At 55.9% G+C, this 24,599-nt stretch overlaps 1 protein-coding gene across 1 annotated transcript in view; it reads right to left on the reverse strand.

Annotated features, from left to right (window-relative positions):
- OTOF (otoferlin) overlaps positions 1-12,619 on the reverse strand; it is a 111,583-nt gene extending 98,964 nt beyond the window's left edge. Inside the window, exons 1-2 of the mRNA XM_075144605.1 lie at positions 12,541-12,619; positions 5,620-5,678 (exon numbers count right to left, since the gene is read on the reverse strand). Of these exons, the coding sequence (XP_075000706.1) occupies positions 5,620-5,678; positions 12,541-12,619 (138 nt within the window). The remainder of the gene's footprint in view (positions 1-5,619; positions 5,679-12,540) is intronic.
- Positions 12,620-24,599: the final 11,980 nt, after the last annotated feature.

Consider the following 24,599-nt stretch of genomic DNA (forward strand, 5'->3'; position numbering starts at 1 on the left):
AGTACTACATCACTGTTAAAGTAATGTTAAAGTAATGTTAAAGTAACGCCTGCCTTCCCAAGCTGCTTGCCACCAAGCTACTAAAACCCAGCAGCAAACTCACAAACCCGTTTTATCCCTTCTCAATGATCTGCCCAGAAATTGGGGGACAAACATTTTAGAAGGGCCTGTTGCGACAGAACAAGGGGGAAGGGTTTTAAACTAAAAGAGGGGAGATTCACACCAGATAGAAGGAAGAAATGTTTTACAACGAGGGCGGTGATTCAGACCAGATAGAAGGAAGGAATTGTTTACTCTGGCAGAGGTTGCCCAGAGAGGTGGTAGGTGCCCCATCCCTGGGAACATTCAAGGTCAGGTTGGACGGGGCTCTGAGCAACCTGATCTGCTTGAAGATGTCCCTGCCCATGGCAGGGGGTTGGACTAGGTGGCCTTTAAAGGTCCCTTCCCACCCAAACCATTCTGTGATTTGATGATTCCATGAAATGGCTCTTATTTCGTATTTTTGTAGGGAAAGGTATGGGGGATGTGGTCGTGGGAGAAAAGACAAGCATAATGCACCAAATAAAGAGGTGAGAACTGGCAACCAGACGGCATTTAAGGCTCAGGGGAACCACAGAAAACGAAGAACAAGATGCTGAGCTAGCAGACACTGTTGTGATGGGGGCGTGTGGGATGGCTGGAGGAGCCTCTGCGACCAGGACGCATCAGGAGAAAACCATCCCTGGGGCACAGTTCTGCCAGCACTGCCCATCAGGGCTGGTCCAGCTGTGTGCCAGATGTGAAAGAGGGAGGAAGGGAGAGGGCGCACAGCTGGAGGAGCATGCCACTGCCTGCACTGCTGTCGATAGCCGAGTTGATAGCAAGCAGCTCTCAGCATGGGACTCAGCACCATCCTGAACGCCCATGGGATACTCTCCCTGCTCCCTCCCCATGAGGAAACGCCAGCAGCACCGGCCCAGGAGCACATCCACCCCTTCTCGGGGCTGCTCCCAAAGGCTTCCCTGCTTTCATTACCCTTCCTCCTTCCCTGGCTGGCTGCCTGTTTATTCTCCTTACTGGTTTTATTGTTAAAAGCCTTTTTAAAAGCCCTGTGCAAAGCTAAGCAAGTGATATCTGCTGAGTCAATTTTATCTGTTTTTATTAATGAAGGGAAAAAGAAAAAAAAAAAAAAAGATAGAGGCAGAGAAATGCCTTGGCAGAATGCAGAACCCAGACACTTCCAGTGAGACAGCTTTAAGGGAGCTGGGAAGGGGCATCTTTTAAGCCATGTCTCCCCTTTTTAAGCCATGTCTCCCCTTTTTAAGCCATGTCTCCCCTTTTTAAGCCATGTCTCCCTTTTTCTCCCCTTGGCTGGATGCTCATCCTGCCTGTCATCTCCAAGCCTGATTAATCAGGGGCAGTTTGGGTCAAGGCTGGAGCTCTGGGTCTCGGCTTTCTTGGCAGCAGCACCTAAGCCTGTCCTGGTCCCTTTAGGAGAGACTGAGTGCAAGCAAGGAAGACCACACAGTACCCATCCACAGCTCTCCATGCCCGGCACCATCACTGGAGTCCCCTTCCCTTCCCTCCTGTGGGTGCCTGCAGGAGGGCTGCGGGACAGGCCCCTCCAAGAAGAAACCCTTTGGGGTGCAGGCAGGACACAATGTTCCTGATCATGTAAAATACAGCCGTAGTGCCGTACATACCCTCTGGAATAGCCAGCGGCTCATCTTCCCCAGGCTCTGGAGAAGCACAGGCTTTGCATAATTCATTAAGCAATGAATAAAAATAATTGCAAAAGAAATAGAGTGAAACCAAACAAATGGAAACCACTGGGGCAGCCCAAATTCAGCCTGGTAGCAGGTCCTGATGAATGTTACGCGGTGGCAGGGAGAGCTGATGTCCTCGCTAGCATTATCAAAACAACCTTTGGCTTTACATGAATCTAATGTGAATTTTCTGCTTGTCCCCAGCTCTGAGATGAGGCAGGGAGCATCCTCTTCATCCTCACCCCGTTTGGTATCCCCTTACAGAGATGAGAGCGCAGCCAGCTCAGCTTCAAAAGCCTTCCCCACACGGGGGATGAGACATCCCCCCCATCCAAATCACTCCCCAGACACAAGGTCACCATTTGACCCCATTTTGAGGGGAAAGCAGGAGGAAATGGGTTCATTTCTAAAGCTTCTGGTTCATAAATGATCAGTGCAAGGAGCCACCTGAGCACTCGGAGGGTGCACAGGTAACTGGAGAGTGATGTGAAATAAAACCCCACCTCTCAGCCCACTGGTATGAAATTCATTGCAAAATTCAAGGAGAACGAGGAAGATGAAAAGGGAATAAAACCACTTCTGCAGAGGCACTACTGGAGGGCAGGCAGACCCTCCTGCTCATCTTCAACTCGCGGTGCCCCCGGGCAGACCCCTTGACACCGCTCCAGCCATCAGGGCTCATCTAGAAGACAGCTCAGTTTTGTGCACCACGAGCATTACAGACCACGTGCACCCCTCACCTCTGGGCAGAAGCTCCCCGCGGGGTAGCCCCAGGCGGGGCAATAGCTGGGGAATAGTTGAGCGCTGCAGTGATGCAATAATAACATTTTATTCAATAAGATTCATCAGCTGGGCTTGCCATCAATGGCATGATGACTTGCCTTGTAGTACACTCAAAGGGAGATACCTGCTTTCCTGGCTAGCCTCATCAGCTAATTACTCCAGGCAGCCCAAGACACGTTCCCTAGCCCATGGCAGGTTTCTTGTCCGTGACCATTGCATCAGGGAGTCCTTCAGCAGCATGAGATAACGAGGGATTTAATAGGGGAAGAGGAAACGGGACTGCACCTCTGCCATCTTTTGCTGTGGCTCGTGCTCTGCCCTGCATGACGAGGAGCATGCACCTACGCAAGCGCCCAGCCTGTTCCTCCTAAAGGCAGCTATCGCTGGCTGCGCACGAGCAGGGACCGGCATTCAGCCTCCCAGCGTGCGGCAGGACTACACCACCAGTATTACTGCTCTTACAGAGCTCTCAGCAATTTACAGAGAAGGGCAAGCAGCAGCCTCCCCATTCCTACCCGTGCAGGAGGCATGGCCCACGCGGGCTAACCTTGCAGATGTGGCTGAATTCCCAGCAAGCCCCCAGCAGAGCTGGAAAGGTGAACCCAGAAATGTAGGCTTGCCTACGTGTTTTCTGCACCGTTCACTACGAGCCATCAGGACTCATCAAACTATTATGTTTTGGGCCAGTTGGGATAGTATCGGGTCACGGTGCTACAGCAGGAGCTGTGTCTGAGCTGGCATTAGCACGTGTTTAGGTAACAGAATGCCTCATGGAGCAGCTACGCACATCTCAGCTCATCTGTTAGATGCTGCGGAGACCTTGCATGACCCCAAGGATACAAGCCTGCCTGATGGGGCAATCGTTCAGGGCATGAGCACTCTCCTACCGGCACAGGAAAGACTTAGGAATGGGCTTGACTTAAAAACCGCTGGGATTACTCACGTTTGGCAGGTCCCAAGCCCTGGAGCAGCCAGCAGTTGCACACCCTCATGTCATCTCTGCCAGGGCTCCATGCTGACCTTGGTCCTCAGGGCAAAATAACCTCTGATTCACGCTGGAGTCTCCTCCAGCTGGAGCCAGGGGGTTGATGAAAATCAGGGTGTTTGCAGTGTGGGTGAGCAGGGAGCTGGGTACAGCCTAGCTGCTGCCGATGCATCGCCTATCACCCAGCGCAAGGAGACGAGAAGAGCCCAAAGCTTGGTCCAGGCATGCAAGGTTGCTCCGAATCAACTTGCCTCACTCTGCTGCAATTCACTGTGTAGATACTACCAGGCTGATTTTAACCAGGTTTACATGAGGCTTTCACAGCAGGAACTGCAATAACATGATCTGAACAGAGAGATGGGGACAGCCTGAGGCTCATCCCCACAGCTGCAGTGAGAGGCGCTAGAAGAAAATATGATGCACACTAATATACACCTGTGGCTCCAGGCTCTCTTACACCTGCTGTCTTTTAAGCTCTATAGTCCTCATCCTCCTGATATGCACCAGTACCCATCCTTTCCTGCATGCTGCCTGGGACCGCAGGGGGCTCGGAGCGTGGCTGGGGTGCTCAAGAGCTTGGGTGGGATGCTCAGAGCGTGGCTGGGATGCTCAAGAGCTTGGGTGGGATGCTCAGAGCGTGGCTGGGATGCTCAGAACGTGGCTGGGATGCTCCAGGATCACTGTGCAGCACCAAGCACTGGGAGCAGCCAGTGTTTGGCATCCCACCAAGCCCGAGACAGCGAGCGGAGCCTCCAGCCCTTCAGCCTCAGCAGGGAAGGATCTGCTCATTCAAATCACAAAGAGTTTTGAGACACAGGCAGCTCCACCAGTGCACACCTCCGTGGTTGTTATTCAAATCAGTTATTATACTAACAAATTGCTTTGTGCAGATCTATAGAAATCTGCATCCCGTTAACACCAGCAGCTTCCCCCGGCTGCCTCGGCTTTGTAGGAGCATGGTTGGAGCCACATCTCCATCCACCTTCCCGCTGTGCCTCACCGACCCCGTGCAACACTGGGGCTACTGGTGGCAGATCCCACCCTGCCCGAGCCATGGGCTTCCCCTGCCCCTTAATCCTCCCTGGCGGTTTAGGGGAGCCTGAGATTAAGCTCCTCCCCTAAAACCCGGAGCAAGGACTAACCCGTGCCAGGGACACAGAGGGGCAGGGAGGAGCCGGGTGTGCTTCTGGCTGCGCAAGCTGGGAACGCCACGGGATTTATCACCCCACAAAAGTATCCCATGCCTGGAACCAGGATGAAACCTTATTTCCAAAAGGTGATAAAGCTTTAGAAAGCGATAAACAATTTAAAGATCTTAATATTCCTCATAGCCTCTTGTATTCTCCAGCCCCTGGGAACGGGTTATCTTCTATGAGAAACACAAAGCAATCAGAGGAAACATCCACTCTCTTTTGAAAGCATATTTCCATTTCGAATGTGACTTCTTAGCAGCACCTCTATTCCCTGCTTGTGTGGGTGACCTTATTTCAATCATCTCAGAATATTTTCTTGGTAACTGCTTAAGAAAAGGCTGCATTTTAAAACCACACAGAACTTGGGTTTCAATTCCTTCTCTCTCCCTTTCCAAGCCCAAAGCTGCGTGCTGAAGGCCGATACATCACCCAGTCGCACCCAAAGCAGACCAACTGGCTTGTTACCCGGCGCGAGCCGAGGGATGCAGACGGGCGAGGGAGGCTGGCAGGCTGAGCATCAGCAGCTGAGGCACCAGGGATTTGACACAAGGAGGAGTTTTTCCCCCTGAGGCAAGGAAAAGGAGAGCCAAGAGCCCAGCGGGATTTGCCTAGTGGAGACAGGCAATCTTTCCTCAAACTTCCTTGCAAACAATATGGACTTTTTACATTTTTTTTTAATTAATCACCCCATGGGGAAATGCTGTAGGGCTGTTACCACGTCACAGGACACCCCGTGTCCCCAGCCCCAGCCAGACCACAACCAAGAGACCCATTTGGTACCTGCCAGGAGACACCCTGGAGCAGACCACGAAGATGCCAACACACTTAAACTGGGGAACGGGGATACTCATCTGGACGGCAAAGCAAACCAGATGTGCGAGACAGACCAGGAGGAAAACACGTCTTCGCTTACCTCATCAAACCTTGCCTCATCCTCGCAGTTTTCAAGCACTCGGGTGTAGAAGGAGAGCCCTGGAGAGGGGAGAGGAAGAACAGGTTGGTTGCAGCGAGGCGAGGAGCAGCCGGGGTGGGGGACACGGGTGGGGGCTGCACAGCACCGGCGGCAGCGAGACCCCGGGGTCGGGGTCTGCAGGGGCGGCCGGGATGGAGCACGGTCTGCGGGCACTGCCCGGGACGGGGAAACGCGTCTGCGAAGGTGCGAGAGCACCGCAGGCACGTGTGCGTGCAGGGGGGACACGCGAGAGCGTGAATCCAGTTTCGGCTCCCCCGCACCGGCACTAAACACCACATTAACCTGCTTTAAGAGCTAATTAAGAAGCGCGCTTAGTCGGTGTGTTCAAGTCTTGTCCCGTCTATTGCAGAGCAGATGAAACAGAGCAAGGGGATGGGGATCGCGGCAGTTTCTGCAGTGGCTTTTACGTTGGTTGAACAGGGGCTCCTCAAGCTTTGGGGTGCAGGTCTACGCACCCCAGAAGTGCGCTCGAACCCCAAGGATGAGATCTAGGACCCCAAGAAAAACCACCCCAGCTCCTGCACAGAGCAGAGGATCTGCACGCTTGAGCCCAACCGCATGGATGCAGCCACGCATGCCCACCCCGAGGGCAGCATCCCCCCGCGCATCCCTCCCTCCTCCCGGGGAGGACAAGGAGCTCCGGCTGCTCTCCCTGCGCAGGCAGGGAGCGTCGAAAGCCCCCGCTCAGCTGGGAGAGGGGACGGGAGGAGAGGAGGAGCTGCTGCGGAGGGGAAGCCCGGGGAGAGCAGCCAAGCCTGTGCATTAGCTATCGAAATAAGCAGGTTTTCCCGAGGAGCCCCAGCTCACGGCTGCCCCGTGCTTTCAGCTGCTCTCAGCAGGATACCCTCACCCACCCGCACCCCCCGAATCAATATTTCTAGTTAATATCCACTTCATAACACTGCAGGAGGAAAACTTATAAAAATGCTAATATTTAATCACTGAATCACATTGAGGCTTTCCCTTGCAGAAAGGAAAACTGTCTCCTGGGTAATTAAAAACATCTCTGTGCGTGAGTCTGGTTTGGGCCCAGCGTTGCACAGACAAGCTGTGGTCAGGGAAAGTGGGTGCCAGGGGTACCCTGACTGCTGCAGGGTCAACTTTTACTTTATTTTACCAAAGATTGAGCTATCCTGATGACACGGCTCTTGGCAGGGAATGCCCCATCCCTTTCTAATTTAACTATTACACAAGGAAACCCAAAAAATCATTTTTTCAGACTTTCTGCTGTCTGCAGCATCCGACCTGGGTAAAGCCAACCCAGAACCCTGTATCCCAAACCAGCCCCCAGTTCCCTGCCACGAATCACTTCACCCACGGATGCACGAGTTTCTCAGGAATATAGGCTGTATTCATCCCATGCCAACCGACTCCAGGTGAGGGTGGAGGAGACCCACGAGCCTCATGGGCTGCCCACCCTCGCCCCGTGCATGCTGGCTGCCTCCCGGGGCAAGGGGACCCAGTTCCCTCCCCACTTTCCATGGGGTGGGATGGGAGCTGCAGTGGGATGCAGCCTGGCACTGCCTCACCCAAGGGGCAGGAACCTGGACTGGGAATGGGATCGCTCCGCCGCTGGGATGGAGCCACCAGGAGCAGGGCCACCAAAACGATCAGGGGGTGGAACAGCTCTGCCATGAGGACAGGCTGAGAGAGTGGGGGTTGTTCAGCCTGGGGAAGAGAAGGCTCCCGGGAGACCTTATTGCGGCCTTTCAGTGCTTAAAGGGGCTTATCAGAAAGGTGGGGACAGACTTTTTAGCAGGGCCTGTCGCGACAGGACAAGGGGGAAGGGTTTTAAACTAAAAGAGGGGAGATTCAGACCAGATAGAAGGAAGGAATTGTTTACGCTGAGGGTGGTGAAACCCTGGCACAAGGTTGCCCAGAGAGGTGGTAGATGCCCCATCCCTGGGAACATCCAAGGTCAGGTTGGACGGGGCTCTGAGCAACCTGGTCTGGTTGAAGATGTCCCTGCCCACGGCAGGGGGTTGGACTGGATGGGCTTTGAAGGTCCCTTCCCACCCAAACCATTCTGTGACTCTATGACTTTAGTACCCCACAGCCTCCTAGGCGATGGGACAGGCACCACGTGCCAGAGGCACAGAGCATCTCAGCCTTGGTGTGGGCTGAAGGGGAAGCTGCAGAGCACCCTCACGTAGGTATGGGACCAAGCTACGTGAGGAGACATGCACAGGTCAGGGGGTGAATCAGCCGTATTCATACATATAGGAATATATTCCTATATAGGGTATAGGAAGCAGTATCGGGGAGAAGACACTCCAAGGGGGACAATCTGCCACCTGAAATATTTCTCCTAAGAGCATGACTTAAGACAAGCCAACACGGTGGGACCTCCCCTGCCCCATCCTCTCCCAATGCAGCAAGCATCACGGCGATGTTTCATTACAGCAGTACCAGTATCCACTGGTGCCCGGTGGTGCCCCAGGGGGTATCCATGAATGATCTCCCTCATTTACACACACTAATCCAGAGAGGAAGCCTCGCCAAGAAGCTCTTTACAACTCCATCTGTGATCAATTAGCTGACAAGCTCTCTAATTGCACTGGGCTGCAAGTTCCCTTCTTCACAAGTGCAATTAGGTTGGTCTAAGAGTGAAAACTGCTGTGGGCAAGTGACCCTGTACGAGCTCCGACCCTGCTGGGGGACAGGAGCAGGCACCCCCAAAACGGGCAGCCTGAAGAAAATTCACCATTTTTCTGCTCTTCCCCTGCAGCCAGCCTGAAGAACAAGTATTTGCAGAAAATCACAAATTCACCCATAATTGAGTTTCACCTGCAGAGCAAAGAGGCGGAGAAGTGGAGAGCTGGAACGGCAACGGATTTGGGGCTTCGGAGCCCTTTTCAGGCAGCCTGGGGCGGCTGCTGGGGAGTGATGGGTGCCTTATGAGCCACTGAAGTTCAAAAGCACCCCCAAATCTCCTAAGAACAACTGGGAGGGTCATAAAGACAAGGGGTCTTGTTGGCTAACACACCCCCCCCCCCAAACTCCCAGGGTACGAGTGTCCCCGGGGAGTTTGGTAAATCAAACACCATGGTGGGAGACGAGTCCCTGACGCTCAGGGATGAGACTGGATTTTGGCCATCCTGGTGGGGTAGAGCCCACCTCTTCCCTGGCTTCCAGACCGGGAGCTGGATAACCTGGCACCTCTCCCTGGCTGCTCCCATGGGTCCAGCTCCTGTCCGTGCCTCAGTTTCTCCTATTTGCAAAATGCAAATAGTGCAGCTACGGCTCATGGGGCTGCCGGGAGTGCGGGGATCCCTGGGAGAAGAGGAGCAGCGTTATTCCGTAGCCATCCCACACGGCTGTCAGTCTCAGCCCTTTCTCAGGAACACTTCTATCAGGGTTGTGATTTATTCCTCTCCCACCTGAGCTGAAGTCGAGCAGCGTTTCAGAGCACTGCCCACCTGCAGAAACGCACACGGCAGCCTGTCACACCAGAGTCAAACTCTTTCTTTAACTTCTTTTTGTGCGATAATAGACGCTTTTGGCTGAATGAGCAAAAACCCACTTGGGGAGCTCTGCCTGAACCCCCAGGCTGTGAGGAGAGGGAGGGGGCTGGATGGCAGCTTGGCTAGCGAAGAGCATCCCTCTCTGCAACGCTCAGTAGCTCCAGGAAAACCAGGGTACTGAGGAGAATCAGCCCAACACTCAACCTACCAGTTGCTGTGAGGAGCACAGAGGGATGCCTGGCTGGTGGAGGTCACCTCGCTCCACGCTAAAGGGGTCTAAAGCTCCCTCTAGAGTCACTGAAGACTCTTCCCTCTAGAGATCTTGGCACCAAAACCCAACCACCCACAGCGGGATCTTCCTCTGGGTCTGGTACGTTGACCATCCATGGCTCCATGGCTCCAGCCCAGCCCGGCCCAGCCCAGGGCAGGGGTTGTGTCCAAGAGGACACAAGTAATGCAGCTTCACAGCAGCATCGAATTCACCATGCCATGACTCTGCTGCCCATCATTCCCAAATTCTCATGGGGCAAGGGGACAGCACAGCATTGCCTGAGCCACAGAGACGCTAAACAGCGGCGGAGCTCTGCCCCATCCATGCCCCGAGTGCTGGGATGCTTCACGGCCACCTCCAGCGTGGGACCCGGTGGGGAGCAGCAGACCCTGTTCCCAGCTCCGGGTTGCGCTTACGCGCTCGTTAGTACAACAGCACCATGGCCATGCCCTAAACACCCCGAGGCAGGAAAACCTTTCACAGAAGGCAATGCAACACCCAGAGACCCACGCTGAGACCCACCAGTGCAGGACAGGGTCCAGCCCAGGCGCCTGCGGGACCCAGCCCTGGCTCCTCCGAAGCAAGGAGCAATGTGGCATGAGCCAATCCTCACCATAAAGCACATCAAGAAAAGACCGAGAGCATGTGAGAACTCCTACCTTACTATTACTACCACTGTTGAAATCCGTCGTGTGTCAGAAAGATCACCTTTCCACGAGGATCGTACTGCTTATGTATCCTCACGGTGTGATAATTCTGGTCCCCTCATCCAGAACAAGGTCCTGCCCCCCATGCAAGGTCCCGAGCTGGATTCGTGTCTCGTGTTAGCCGGATGGTACATCAAAATTACTTTATGTTTATGCATGTGTATTTTACACATTTCCCTCATCCAGTTATTGCTGAACCAGTTAATTTCTACTAATCTCAATGTTTCTGTACTTAATTTTTTCTGAATTGATTTTTAACTGGCTCAGTGCTCTCCCACAACCCAAAACGATGCTGCTGCGTGTCTAAGAGCTACCCAGGGGATCTGCCCCTGGACTTCCCCGTCCGCAGGGCAGACACGGAGCTGCCTCCACTTGTTCCCCTTTTGGGACAAGGAATTTGGGTAAGATGTAAATGGGCTTTGGAGGTGGATGCGCTAAATATTAACATGGCACACTAAACTGCTGTTTCCTGCACAGGCAAGGCTCGCTGCAGCTCCTGACAACACTCCGAGTGGCATGAAAAGGGGACGAGACCAAACCCCTCTCCAGCCGCTATCCGGCCCGAGGGATGGGTGGGCTGGGTGGGTCCCAACCCACCTGCCTGCTGCCTTCACCGACCCCACCACGCATGGGATCGCTCCCTGACCCACCTCTGCCACCCCTTAGCAACAGGATTTTGCTAGCCACGGCCTCTGGAGCCAGCCCTGCTGGGTCTGGTCACCGGGAGCCTCTCCTCTAGGACCCGGCTTGCAGAAGAGAGCAGCATTGGGTGTCCTGGCCACGAGTTCCGCGGCTGCCCAGGACGAGCAGGGGGAGAGGCATCCCCGGCTGCAGCTAGCGGTGATATCTGGCGGTGACATTCACAGCGTGGGACTAAACCCCCTCTTTGCACAGGGATCGATTGCAGCAAACTACCAGGAAAAACAATTTCCGAACCCTGATCCAACTGTCCTCGAAGATGACACCAAATTTCTTCCTTGGGAAAGCAATGTCCACGAGGAGCCCAGCTCCTCGCGGCTCAGCACCAGGGAAGGAAACACTGCTGTGAAGTTTAGTGTCGTCCTCCCTGGACGGTGTGACAGCGACGGCAACCCTGCACCACGCAGGAGCCAGTTCATGCCTGGGAGGATGATGGAGGATCACCGGGGGCCCTGGAGAAATGCCCCGGTGCCCCATAAGGGCTCTGACAAGGGAGGTGGCAGGAGCACGAGAGGGTGGGTGCAGCGGGAGCACAGTGGGCGCAGCGCTGATCTCAAAGCACCTCAAGGTGGGTGACATTCCCGTTGCCCATCGCTTGGACCGTAGGGTCTCACAGTGGCTCTTATGCGAAGATGTCGGGGCAGGGACGGATCCTGCCTGTCCGACAGGGACTGTGTGCCGGGCTTGGGGCCGGGCACGCTCAGGACTGGAAACGTGGGTCCTCCCGGGGCTCACCCGGGAGGCCTTTGGTCCCCTCCCCACTGCCGGGGAGGTGGTGGGGTTTCACCGAGGGTGGCTTAGGGCTGGGACCGCTCCAGGCTTCACCGGGGGCCGGGGGTACGACCTGTTCCCAGAGGGGTATTTAGCTGCCCCTGCGCTGATGCTGGGAGGTAGGGACAGGGAAATAAAGGTGTAATTACACCTCTTTAATGACTCTACGGTCATTAAGGCAGTGCAGGGAAGGCCATTTCAGGCACTGCTGGCTTGGAGGTGAGGTACCTCCGTCCGTGGAGAGAAGGGATTCCTATTCCTGACTCCCGGCGCTGTCAAACCATCCCAGACCTGCCTCTGCCTGCCGGCGGGCTCCCGCAGGAAGACTGCGATCGGAGGACGGATCTGGCGCTGAGCCTGCCCCAAACCCCTGGGGGGCTTGGAAAAGGTTTGGCGGCTGCTAAGGTTATGCACCCCTGGAGAGATTTTGCTCCTTTTGCAGCTTCCCTGGGAAAGCTTCGGAGCTGGCGCGGACCCGAGCAGAAAACCCAAAGCTGCAGCATCCTTAGAAGAAATCCAGGCACACGCCGGGTCCCGGCACAAGGCGAGTTCTGCTCCTGCCCCTTCCAGTGACACTTTCTTGGTGGCACAGCTCTGTGACCAAGCCCCTGACCAGGCAGGAGCCCAGCTCCCCCCAGCTGGCCCTGCTCCCGGGGGGAGGGATTTGCCACCCTGGGACTTCACCTACTTTCCCCTGGACGAATCCCCCTCCCCAGGGGCTGCCCAGGGAGGACGTAACATGGGGGCTGCAGTGTCCCAGGCCGGCTGCAGGCAGGCAGGGGGGGCCCAGGAGAGCAGCTCAGATGGGGGGGCGCATGCCCCAGACGGGGAGGGGTGGGCAGCTGGGTGGCTCGCATTCCCCCTTCCCAATCCAAGGCGGTGGGGAAACTGAGGCAGGGGGTGGCGGTGGCAGGGCACAACCCGTCCCGGGACTCCCCCCCCCCGCTACCTCGGAAAGCCGCTTTGGCGATGCGGTCGGCTTTGCCGCGGAGCCCGGAGACGGTGCGGAGCTGCAGCAGCAGAGCCATGGTGCGGGGCGGTGCCGGCTGGCCGCGGTGCGGGGCGCGGTGCGGGGCGATGCGCGGTGCCGCGCTCCCAGCTGCGCTCCGAAGCGCGGGGCGGTGCGCGGAGCTGCGGGGCGGTCCTCCCCCTCCCCAACGCTGAATTATTCAGCAGCGGCAACACCCGCCCTCCCTTCCCTTCCCCCTCCCCTCCCCTCCCCTCCCCTCCCCTTCCCTCCCCTTCCCTCCCCTCCCCTTCCCTTCCCTCCCCTCCCCTCCCCTCCCCTCCCCTTCCCTTCCCTCCCCTCCCTTCCCCAGGGAGGGGGGGGCAGTCTGCAAGGAGGTTTTGAGGAGGGAAACTGAGGCAGGGCTCCCCCCAGCACGGCTGGGTGCACAGCATCTGCAAGCTGGAGCCTCTGGAACAAGAGTGTGCCCCCCCCCCCCCCCAAACATATCACGGGGGAGGGGAGACGGGGGGTGCCCAGGAAGACCTGAGGTCATCCCCCACCACCTGGGACCACCAAGGACCGGCCAGCGTAGGGATTCCACACTGTTATCAGCACCTCCTGGGGTCAGGTGTGGGAGATGGGTGGGCTATCATCCATGTCCCCCCCCAGTGCCAGCCAGCAGGGGTGGGAGACAGAGCTACGACCGCCCCGCGCAGCCCATGGCTATGGCAGGAGGGCCAGTAGATGACGGTCCTTCAGCTGGACCATGAACAAGTTTGGGCCAGAGGATGGAACATGTCTTGGAGCGTTGCTGGATGCAGGAAGGTCTTGGCCTCCCAGCCTGCAAGAGCCGCTGCCCAAATGCCAGCAGTGCCGCGCTTTGCTGCACGCTCATGCAAGCTGCGGCGTGCTCCGCGCTCTGCTCTGCGTGTTTGCCATGTTCTAGGCTGAACCTCAACAGGATCCGGTGGTCCAAACGTAATAGCTTTAGAATCCGGACTTGTGGGCTCAGTTTGGAGCGGGTCTTGCCTGTAGGGTTGCACGTGAACACCTTTCCTGGAGTCTTAAACTTGTCCCTTATTTCAAGGAAGACGATTAATGCATGCATTTGGGAAGAGGAAGAGCATAGACGCAACGGTCTTCAAGCCTCACACATCTGTCTTTCCTGCGGGGGCACTTCCAGGAAAAACCCATCTGTGGTGAAGAGTGAACCCAGAAGAGCTTTAGCATCATCAGAGAGAGAGAAGCGAGGGTGAAACCTTCAAAAACGGATAATGACACACTGGAAATAAGACATCTGTTTCCATCTACCACGTCAGGTTCTGTTAGAGGGTCTGGGCGCTGTCCTCCTGCCAGCAGAAAAGATCATTAGGCTCATTCATAAGCGCATGAGAGTGAAGACACTTGTAGGGATTAACAGCGTGTGCCCTTCCTCGTTAGGTTCGTCATTACCTCCTGGCTGCACGGCCCAGAGGCGAGGGTGCCGCAGCACGGAGGGAGGGGGTGGCGGTGAAGGCAGCGGCGTGCTGGGTGCCGGCCGTTGCTGGGGGCTGAGGGAAAGGCAGGGTTGTGATACCGGGGGGGAAGGTGCAGCCCTGCCCAAGCTGCGCCACATCGTGCGAGCGAGGGTTTGAGCCCACGCAAGAGCTCAGGAGCTGAGACCACGCATGAGCCAGAGATGGGTCCAGCATGTCTGATACTGCTAAACCAGCATTTTTCGGTCTCTACTTGGTCTTTCTCAGCTGAGCCATCCAGGCTGGTGCTGCTTTTGCAACCCCTTTCACCCTTCTGCCTTCAGTCTTGCTAAAAAGTTGGAGTTTGCAGGCAATGAGGGTTTCTCTGGGGCTCATCCTGATTGTTCAGAGGAGCTCTCATGGGTTTTGCAGTATGCTTTAACTTAGCTTGGCCTCTTTCAGGTGCTCGGCTCTCCCCTCTGATTTGTAGTCAATGTGCAGCTGTATGGATGTCAACCCGTACCATTGAGCAGCTCTAGTGGGACGTAACAGCCATGTGAAGCCCCTCAGTCCGATACTGCTCATCTTTTCTGGTGACCCAGCAGAAGATGTCCTCACCTTCATCTCACCCAGCTCCGCTTCTCGAATTCGCCCGATTCGAGAGCAAGCAAATCACACCAGCATTTCTAGGAGGCACCTTCAGAGCAACCCACGAGCACAGGTACCACAGAAAACACCTTCTACATCATGTAGTTATTTAAACCTCTTACTCAACATCAGAAAGTTGATACTAGGTAAAAAAATGCAGTGTCAGGGGTGTTGACTGAAGATATTCATTGCAAGAGGCAGCAGGATGGATCACTTAGAGCTGCAACGTGCGGTTAGGTGAGTGATGCTAGATGGCCACCATGGAAACACCAGCCTGAAGGACCTGGTAAGGATTGTGACTTCTTTTTTCCTGGTTTTATATTATATGAAAACCCAGACGTGATTTAACTGTTCCTACTGTAAAAGCACAGGTGGAGGGCTCTTGGTGAATGGTAACTCATAGTTTTACTTAAATAAAGAGGCACAGCAAAGCAAGAAAGAAGGAATTAAGATGGAAGATGATGTACACATGGGTCTTTATTATGATGCATTAAATCGGGCTGCGATCTGGCGACTGTCGTCGCTGAAAGCAGTGCGAGAAACTCCTGCCCTTCGGCTGCTGGACAGAAGTGTCCCCTTAGCATGCCGCAGCCAGCAAAGTTTGCCTGCTGATGGCTGAAGAGACCTCTGGGGCCCGACGCTCTTCTGGATGGTGGAAGATCCAGACTTGCACCCCTGGTGATTTATCCACCCCTTATACCCCTAAGTTGGATAATGAAGAGGAGCGGGAGCAGCATAGGAGCCCAGCTGCAGCGAAGCCAGCAGAACACAAGGCTTGTCAAAGCGCGGTGCGTTACAGATGTTCTCTCCAGCTTGAGAGCTAAAGAGCTTGCCTGTCATTAGCAGCGCAAGATGAGAAAATGCCCTTTGTAAACATTAATTTCAGTTTTTCACAATGTCGCCGCAATTTTCACATCGCTGCGTGTGAATAAAATTACACACCCACCTCTGAATCACTGATGATTGCTCTTATTTACTATGGGCTTACACCAAAGGCAAGGGAGAAAGGACTGGATGCCATGGCAGAATCAGGCCTTAACTAGTCCCTCCGCGTGCACCTCCCACAGCACCAGTATCCCATTAGAATAAATCCAATTGCACATGCTGCAGCAATAGTCTCATGATGATGCTACAGAACGTTAAGTCCCAAATTAACGAAATTCTCTCTTAACTCTTTTTCTCTATTTTTCCCCAGCTCTTCTCCTCCCACGCTTGAAAAATCATATCAGCCTCCCCGTTTGTCAAACCACTAGGATCCCTTCTATTAATTACAGAAAGTTGCTGGGGTTTTCTTTTCCCGTTTTTCTGTGTTGCCTGAGAGTCGGACAAAGGCGTCGCAGCCGGGGGCTGATTTCGGCCCCTTTCAGCACAGGAATCTCTGGGACAGGCTCCGTGATGTTCGGAGGCCAGCGGGGATGCCAGTATATTGTGTAAGCGTGTGCATAGCTAGAGCTGTATATTTTCCTGTCTTACGTTTCTCTTCTCGTGCCATCCAGGCTGCTGCGTAAAATCCCCAGGAGCCCGACAGCCCGAGGAAGGCAGCTCCCCTTCCAGTAACATCCCTGCAATAAATGTGCCAAATAGCCCGCTCCCAGTTTTCTCCCAGTTGCTAGAGAGCCTCAATGGAAGCCCGGACCATCCCCTCCTGTTGCGTTGCAGACGGGTGCAGGGATGCTTCCCGGGTCCCTCCGAGCAGGAATCTGGTGTTCGAGCGAAGTCAGCGGTAACGGGGGGCTCTGGCGGGTCACCCGCCGCCCGCTCCCCTCGCGCCCCGGAGGATGCAGCAGCGCGGGGCAGGGCCCATCCCAGGAGGGGACGGAGTCCTGCGGGCTGCAGGCAGCGTGCTTGGGACAGCGTGCTTTGGGGACAGCGTGGTTTGGGGACAGCGTGCTTTGGGGACAGCGTGGTTTGGGGACAATGTGCTTGGGGACAATGAACTTTGGGGACAGCATGCTTGGGGACAGCGTGTTGGCAGGGCGGCGGTGCTGGCAGGGCACGCAGCAGCGGGTGTGGAGGGAGGACCATCCCGCAGCCCTGGCTGATGGGCTCCTTTCGGATGTAGGGAACGCCCTGGTCAGGGAGCTCTGGAGCCGGGACGTGCAGCAGCTCCGTGCGAGGCGCGAGAGGATTTCATCTTCCAGTGGGTGATTTTGCTGAGAGAAATCTCACCTGCCCTTTCCTCCAGGCTGCTTTATTTACTTCCCGAAGCCTGCAGCGCTCAGGTCTGCAGGCTCCCATGCTGGGGCCAGTGTCCGCCGAGGTCACCGGTGGCCACGGTGGTCCTCTCTCCCATCAGCAGCCAAAGTCCCAAATCCTGCAGAACAGGAGCAGGGACCAAAGCAGCTTTTCCATCAGCATCGGCCCGGAGGGGAGCCCTGGCCGGGCAGCAAAGGGGCTGCTGCTGGAGGCACGACAAAAAGGAGCAGAGAAGACCCCTCTCCTGCAATGCAGGTGTTCCTCAGCCCAAGCCCAGGGCCCGCGGCCGCAGGCTGCAGGTGCCAGAGCCTCCTTGCCCCGAGGGACAGCAATGTGCGTTTCTTCATTTCCCATCAGACTTTTTTTTGGCCCTTCTCTTCCCTGTGTGGGTGCTGCCCCTTTGCCCCAACAGCAAGACCTGAGCTAGAGCCTTGGAGGGTGAGTAACAAGGAGACCCTCACGGGGGGCAAATATCCAAACCCAAGCACCTTTCTGGAGCTTCTCCAGCCCTTTTCCTGGGGAGCTGTCAGGTGCTTTGCAACTCTCACTTGCACCACAGCTCCCCACAGAGCACTCACGCTAATTTAGCCCCACACAGCGGGAACTGGAGCCCCCACTGATGAACTGCCCCGTGGAGCAGTGGCTGGGCGCTACAGGTGCATGGAGAGCATCCAAGAGACTTACTCATGACCGCTGTAATTGGGGCCAAGGAATGAGCAGAAAAAGGGCTGGGAGCAACCCTTGTCCCCTGCCATCTTCCATCGCTCCACTCACAGACCCCATCTTTCAGAGCCCAGCTCTTCCCGACCTTGGCTCTGCCGCTGCGAGTCTCCCCCCGTCTGCCGCCGTCCCCCCTGCGGTGGAGTCTCTTGCATTTTAAAGAATTTCAGGGATGCAACTGTCATGAGCGAGGCTTTGCGGGACAAAGCTGCCTCGCAGCATCATCTATAATTTTGAGTGCTGCAGTGGGCGGCTCTGCGTGTGTGCGTCGGTCTCCGGAAAAAAGGGGGAAAATGCTGTGGAGGCAGTTTCTGTAGAGAAGCAGAGGGGTGAGCAAGCGAAGGGGCTTGCTGAGAAAGGGGGAATGCCAAACCAGTGAACTTCCCTGTGTGAATCAGTGCTTGCAAGGTGTCCTCACGAGGTCTGCTGGACTGAGTGTCCTACCCTGGGGCAGCTGTGCGGGAATAGGCGTGAGCTCTGCACCCTTAGTAACCGCAGGTCCTTCTGTCGTAGAATCATAGAATCGTTTAGATTGGAAAAGACCCTTGAGATCATTGAGTCCAACCGTTAACCTAACAGGACACTAAACCATGTCCCTACACGCCACATCTACCCGTCTTTTAAATCCCTCCAGGGATGGTGACTCCACCACTCCCCTGGGCAGCCTGTTCCAGTGCTTGACAACCCTTTTGGTGAAGAAATTTTTCCTGATCTCCAATCTAAATCTCCCCTGGCGTAACATGAGGCCATTTCCTGGACTGATGTCTTCCCCCGGAGCGATGACAAGACCCTCACTCATTTCCAGAGCAGCTGAAACTTCTGCCTGGGGTTTCCTGGCAGGGCTGAGCTGGTCTGTGCATCCATGGAGAGTCCCAGGCTCTGTTGTAGTCCTCGCCTCTGCAGAGGAGACACCTGGACTAGGGCTCACTGGCAGCCCACCCAAAAGCATCATTTCCAGGCAGACAAAGACGATGTGTGCAGGGGAACCCAAACCTTCGGTAGCTCTGAGACAGCAGCTCCAAGCACCCTCGCGCAATGCTCCTCCCAAAAGCAAACTCCATTGAAATGCCTGCGAGGTTTCCGCCCCTGTGACCGCTGGAAAGCCGGTGCTGAACCACACGGCTCTCGTGGCCAGGAACCTTCGGGTAATTTGCAGCCTCACCCTGGCCATGGTTATCTTCTCGCTCCAGCAAAGATGGAGTATTACATTTCATTATTCTTCTCCCTCCTTCTCACTCCCTTCTGTGTTCCCCTTTTTCCCTCCAGGTGAATTTCTTAAGTGCAAAAGCCTTTATTAAGTGCAAAAGCCTTTATTAAGTGCAAAAGCCTATTACGCAAAAGCCTCTCTTTTGTTTGACTAAACCAGCCCAGCTCTTCTCATCTCCTCCTGACGGACAGGACCTCTCTTCCCTGATCATCCCGATCCGCAGCTCCTCACGCCAGGATGAGCACGGCGGTACCTCAGCTCCACGTCATCTCTCCAGGCCACGCCTGAGGGCACAAACACCGCCGGGGCTTGGCACCGGGCAGCATCTCCTTGCAGGTCTGGGACCCACAGGCACGCTCAGATCCTCTTCCTTGGTCTCTAACGCATTTTGCGCTCCAGCCCATGAATCATTTCAGTGCAATGTTCTCACCCTCCCTCCCAGCACGTCCTCAGCAGGTTTGTCCGATCTCCCCTTTAATGCCACGGTCATCAATGGAAGTGTTGAATGCAGCAGGTCCCACGTTTGGCTCCCCAAGAACTTCCCTCCTTGAGCTGCCTCCAGCCTGGCCCCTCTCCCTCCACCACCACCCGTCTCCTCTCCCTTAGCAGCTCCTTCGCCCCCTTCAAGCCTCCCACCAATTCCCGTCTCCTCCAGCTGCACCAGCAGCCCACCTCCCCTGCCTGGCTGCGCTAGCCCCAGCTAGAGGAGCTCCAGGCCCCTTCCCCAGCCAGAACCGCAGTTTTCAAAGGAAGCAATCTAGTCGGTCTAGCAGGGCTGACTTCTGGTAAATCCATTTGGCCTTTTGCATCATTTCCCATTTACTTTCTTATCTTCCCATTGTATCCTCTGAGACAGGCTGGAAAGCCGTGCGGATGCTGGGTCGCGAGCACGCAGTGAACCAGACAATCTTCTCACTCCTTCTTAAATGCCAGCGCTATCCTTGTGGCTCGGCAGCTGTAGCAATGCAGCAGCTCTCAATGAGTGGATTTTTTAAATTATTATTATTATTTTAAATCCTGGCATGAAGGTTTTCCCATTTTCTTGAATTCCGCACAATTAGCAAACCTCGCTTTCCTAATCTCTCCGCCCTGCAGAGAGGAGCCAGCTGTAAGGACACGCGGTGGTTTTCTGCATGAGGTCTCCTGTGCTCCTGGCGATGGATCCCATCCCTCCCAGTATCTCCCCAGTCCCATGGTGGCTGAACCAACATCTCACTGGGAACTAGAGAAGACGGCAGCAGGAGCCTGGCCAGCTCGGCCACTGAGCCGCGGGGTCCCGCTCATGGGGATGCACGGCTCGACCCGGGAGGAGCCCATCGCCTCCAGGGCAGACCCGTCCTCCAGGAAAGCAATGCCGCGTGGCTTTTGGAAATGCTGAAGCCTGAGGCTGCGTAACCCGCTGAGACCAACACGTGCCTCTGCTGCACCACCCAACTGGGAGAGAAGGCGCCTGGCAGATCTTCTCCGGGGCTGGCACTCTGATGTCCTAGCGTGAGGCGGGTGCTGACAGCCCCTGGATTTCTATTTTCTGTCCTTTTCTTTTTCTTTTCTTCTATTTTTTTTATTTTAAATATCTCAGAGCTGAGATTGAGATGCAGATAAAGAACAGCCTCTCCAATTCCCACACCTCCTAGTGTCCCTTACCAGCATAACAGGATTATTTTAATGGAACATGCAGCTCTCTGTGTGCAATTATTATTTTTTACATTGGATCTTCGCAGGCAACTGACCCTTCCCAACGGCTTGCCAGGACAGGTCCCTGGTTGCCCTCCTGGGGCAGGAACAGAGCCCACTGTTCCCCTTACACGAGGAGCAAAGAAAAAAACCAAAAACCCTAAAGAACGCAAACCTGGGGACATTTCTGGGTCCCCTGCAGCAGGAGGGTGGAGGGCAGGGGGTGCAGGGGTTGTGAGGAGGGGTGCAGGCAAGGGTGCCAGGATGGGTGCAGGCAGAGGGTGCTGGGGTGGGTGCAGCGGTGAGGACTGGCTGGGTGCAGGCGGTGGGTGCAGGAGATGTTCAAGAGTGGGTGCTGGGGGGGTGCAGGGGTTTCTAGGGTGGGTGCTGGGCTCCCACCGTTGCCTGGTGACGGTGTTTGTGACCCAGCTGGGCTGGGCAGAAACAAACAGGACGGATCCGGGGGCAGCTGCAGCGCAGGGACCCTCCACAGCCCGGACACAGCTGGCAGCAGGTAGGGGCTGAGCACGGCCAGACCTGCACCTCGGGGCCCCGCACCCTGCCCCACGCACCCTGCACCCTTCATGGGTCCTGCACCCGCCCCATGGACACTGCACCCTTCATGGGTCCTGCACCCGCCCCATGGACACTGCACCCTTCACAGATCCTGCACCCTGCCCATGGACACTGCACCCTTCGTGGGTCCCGCACCCGCCCCATGGACACTGCACCCTTCATGGGTCCTGCACCCACCCCATGGACACTGCACCCTTCACGAGTCCTGCACCTGCCCCATGGACACTGCACCCTTCGTGGGTCCTGCACCCGCCCCATGGACACTGCACCCTTCATGGGTCCTGCACCCACCCCATGGACACTGCACCCTTCGTGGGTCCTGCACCCACCCCATGGACACTGCACCCTTCATGGGTCCTGCACCCTGCCCCATGGACACTGCACCCTTCACGAGTCCTGCACCCACCCCATGGACACTGCACCCTTCACGAGTCCTGCACCCACCCCATGGACACTGCACCCTTCACGGGTCCTGCACCTGCCCCATGGACACTGCACCCTTCGTGGGTCCTGCACCCACCCCATGGACACTGCACCCTTCACGAGTCCTGCACCCACCCCATGGACACTGCACCCTTCACGAGTCCTGCACCCACCCCATGGACACTGCACCCTTCATGGGTCCTGCACCCGCCCCACGCACCCTGCACCCTTCACGAGTCCTGCACCCGCCCCATGGACACTGCACCCTTCACAGATCCTGCACCCGCCCCACGCACCCTGCACCCTTCACGAGTCCTGCACCCACCCCATGGACACTGCACCCTTCACGGGTCCTGCACCTGCCCCACGCACCCTGCACCCTTCCTATTATAAGTCTGCGTTTAACACGGGCTGTAAGAGCTGGGCACTGCAGGGGCTCCGTCTCCTGACTGCTCCACCCTTGCAGCCTCATGTCTTGGTGTTTCCTCGGGCTGTTTTACATGAGTCAGGGGTTGTGGTTTTTATCGGCGGTTGCAGAGGGTCAGAGCGGCGGATTTTCTCACCTCCTCTCAGCTCCTCAGGGCAGTGAATAAAGCAGGCAGCCTTTGAGAGAGGCAGGCTTCTCAAGGGCACCCTGCTGGAACACCTGCCTGGTCCTGGAAGGACTCTGGGGGCTTTTCCTCTCCCCAGTAGATCCCAAACGTCTCTTGCCCAAGCGAGCTGCACCCCATCATCACATATTTTCTTCCCCCTTCTCTTGTTTTTTTTCATGTCTCCTTTTGTTTTGTGTAAGCAAAGACTCGTGCTGCAGCCAGGGCTGGTCCAAACTGCCAGGGGATGCCCTTGCCCCGGGCAGCCCTTGCCCTGGCTGGGCAATGCCTGTCCCTGGCAGCTTTCCCCTGATGTAAAGCCAGCTCGGGTGCCCAGGCTGTGTGTCCCGTGCACCCAGGAGGTGCACCCGCACCCACGGGCTCCGTGCTGGTGGAGTTATGTGTGTGGCTGGCATCCATCCCTCTCGCTGCTGCTCTCCGAGCTGCTGGAGTCCGCTTCTCCCTTGCAGGCAGAGCTATATTTGTAGGAGATATATATATTTTTTATTTTTTTATACATATAGAATTCTTCCTCTGGTCTTTTGAGAGCATCATTTTCAGCCATCCAGCGCTCTGGCTGACAGCCCACTCCCAGTTCACATCTCACCGCTTTAACCCCAAAGTGGGTTTGCTGCCAAATCTCTCTCCTTTCCTCTTCTTCAGCTGCTCCGGCAAACAGCAAACCGCAGCCACGCTGCAGAGAGAAACGCCCGAACGCCCCGAGCTGCGGGGCCCGATGCACGGGCGCTGGGCTCTGCTCCGCCTGCCCTGGGCTGCAGGCTGGGGACCCGCCTGGCTGCAGGGCTGCTTGCACCCTTAAATCGCATCCCGCGTTTTTGGCACCTGTACCTGTTCACACAAATATTCCCAGCACTGTGGAGGGTGGCCAGCAACAGGGTACTTACATATCAAATGTCTTTATTTACTGCTCTGCTTTGGATTTGTGGCCCGTTGATACCGGTGGAGGTGAACAGCAATCGCAGGGCTATGTCACCAGCTGCACATCATCCCCTTTGCACCTCAAGAGGCTCAGGCAGGAGAAATGCTCGTTATTTGGCTGTTGTTAAACCGGAGCCGAGCAGAGGGAAGGGGCTGGCATGGCTCTCTCGTCCTGTGTGTTGGTGAGCGAGGGTCTCCGGTCACAGGCAGGTGTTGAAACGTGCTGAGGATTAGGGGAAGAGAACGGTGGCCTGATGGTGCTGGGCTGGATCGGGCCACTGATGGTCTGATGTCCTTATTGCACCAGTGGCCACGGCCAGCAGAAGCCGTTTAACAGAGAGGTCTGGCTGAACGACCTTCTCCTGTGAAAAATCATCTGGGTCCTTAAATGAGCAAAACCCTGGTACCGAATCTTGCTCAAATATGAGCAAAGTTTGTAGCGTGCAAATCGTCATTCCCAGTTCAAGCTACACCATGGGAACTGGGCTGGGTCAGGCAGAAAAACTCACGTAGAATGGAATTTCCCGGGAAGCTGGTGTTTTTGTGCTGTATTTGTCCCAGAATGCTAATGGGGATCTTGGTGTCCAACAGACAAATGAACTTGTGCTCATGCCCGGGTGTCTGCTGGCTGTTAGTGCTGTCCCTGCAGCGGGACTGGGCAGGGACTGGGCTCAGCACAGGGGGCTGCTGGGGCCACCAAGCCCAGTCCCTGCGGGGGCAGGCAGCAGCGCAGTGGTTTCATCCACATGGACTCAAAAACCAACTGCAGCATCCCTGGGGAGGGGGCACAAGGACTCTGCAAGCCCCAGGGTCTCATTGAACAGGGGATGCGCTAAGTACTTCGTCATTGATTTTCGCCTTCGGTTATCTCCTTTCTTCGGCAGCTCTGTTCTCTCTGCCCTGGCAGCAAGGGGCAAGGGCTATATTTCCTTCTTTTTCCCTTAGATATTCCTTTTCTTCTCCTGGCTTTTGCAGAATAATAGAGCTCTGCACTCACAGCCAAGGTCTCCTGCACCAGCTGAAACGCTGGTTTCAGGTTATAGGCAGAGCATCTCCGACTGCAGCAAAATTAACTCCAATGTGCCTTGGGTGAGTTTGCTTGGTGAAAAGAAGCAGTTTCCACCGGTTCCTGTGAAACGCAGCAGTGTCTCGGCACACCGGGCTTTGCAGGAAGCCGATTGCTCACGGCCGTTGGGAGAAGCTGGAGGGAGAATAACGCTGTATTTCCATGCTCTGGGAACACGCTGGGAGCCCTACAAGCTCTCCAGGGTGGCTGAAGGGACGAATGCAGTTTATTTTTTTACCACATATTATTAGCGATAACTGGATTTTCATCTCTGAGCGTGCAAAGAGCTAAGGGAACCTCCACATCATGTCTTTGCGGGGCAGGTGAAGTGGCAGAAATGATTCTGTGCAGCCCTCCCCTGCTCTCAGGGCCAGCCAGCGCCGTGTCCTGATGAATTCCCTATCCCAGCCCTGCCCCGTGTTTTGGAAACGGGGCATCTCTGGGGCTATTCCCTGACTGAGGGAGGCCTCTGCTTGCTTTATGGGAGGCAGCACCATGGGGCCTCTGGGACTGTCCCAGCAGAAGACTGGTCCCCTGAGATGCTCTGCAGCATCTCCCCCTCTCCC

Source organism: Calonectris borealis, chromosome 3 (genome assembly GCF_964195595.1).
Source record: "Calonectris borealis chromosome 3, bCalBor7.hap1.2, whole genome shotgun sequence".
NCBI lineage: Eukaryota > Metazoa > Chordata > Aves > Procellariiformes > Procellariidae > Calonectris > Calonectris borealis.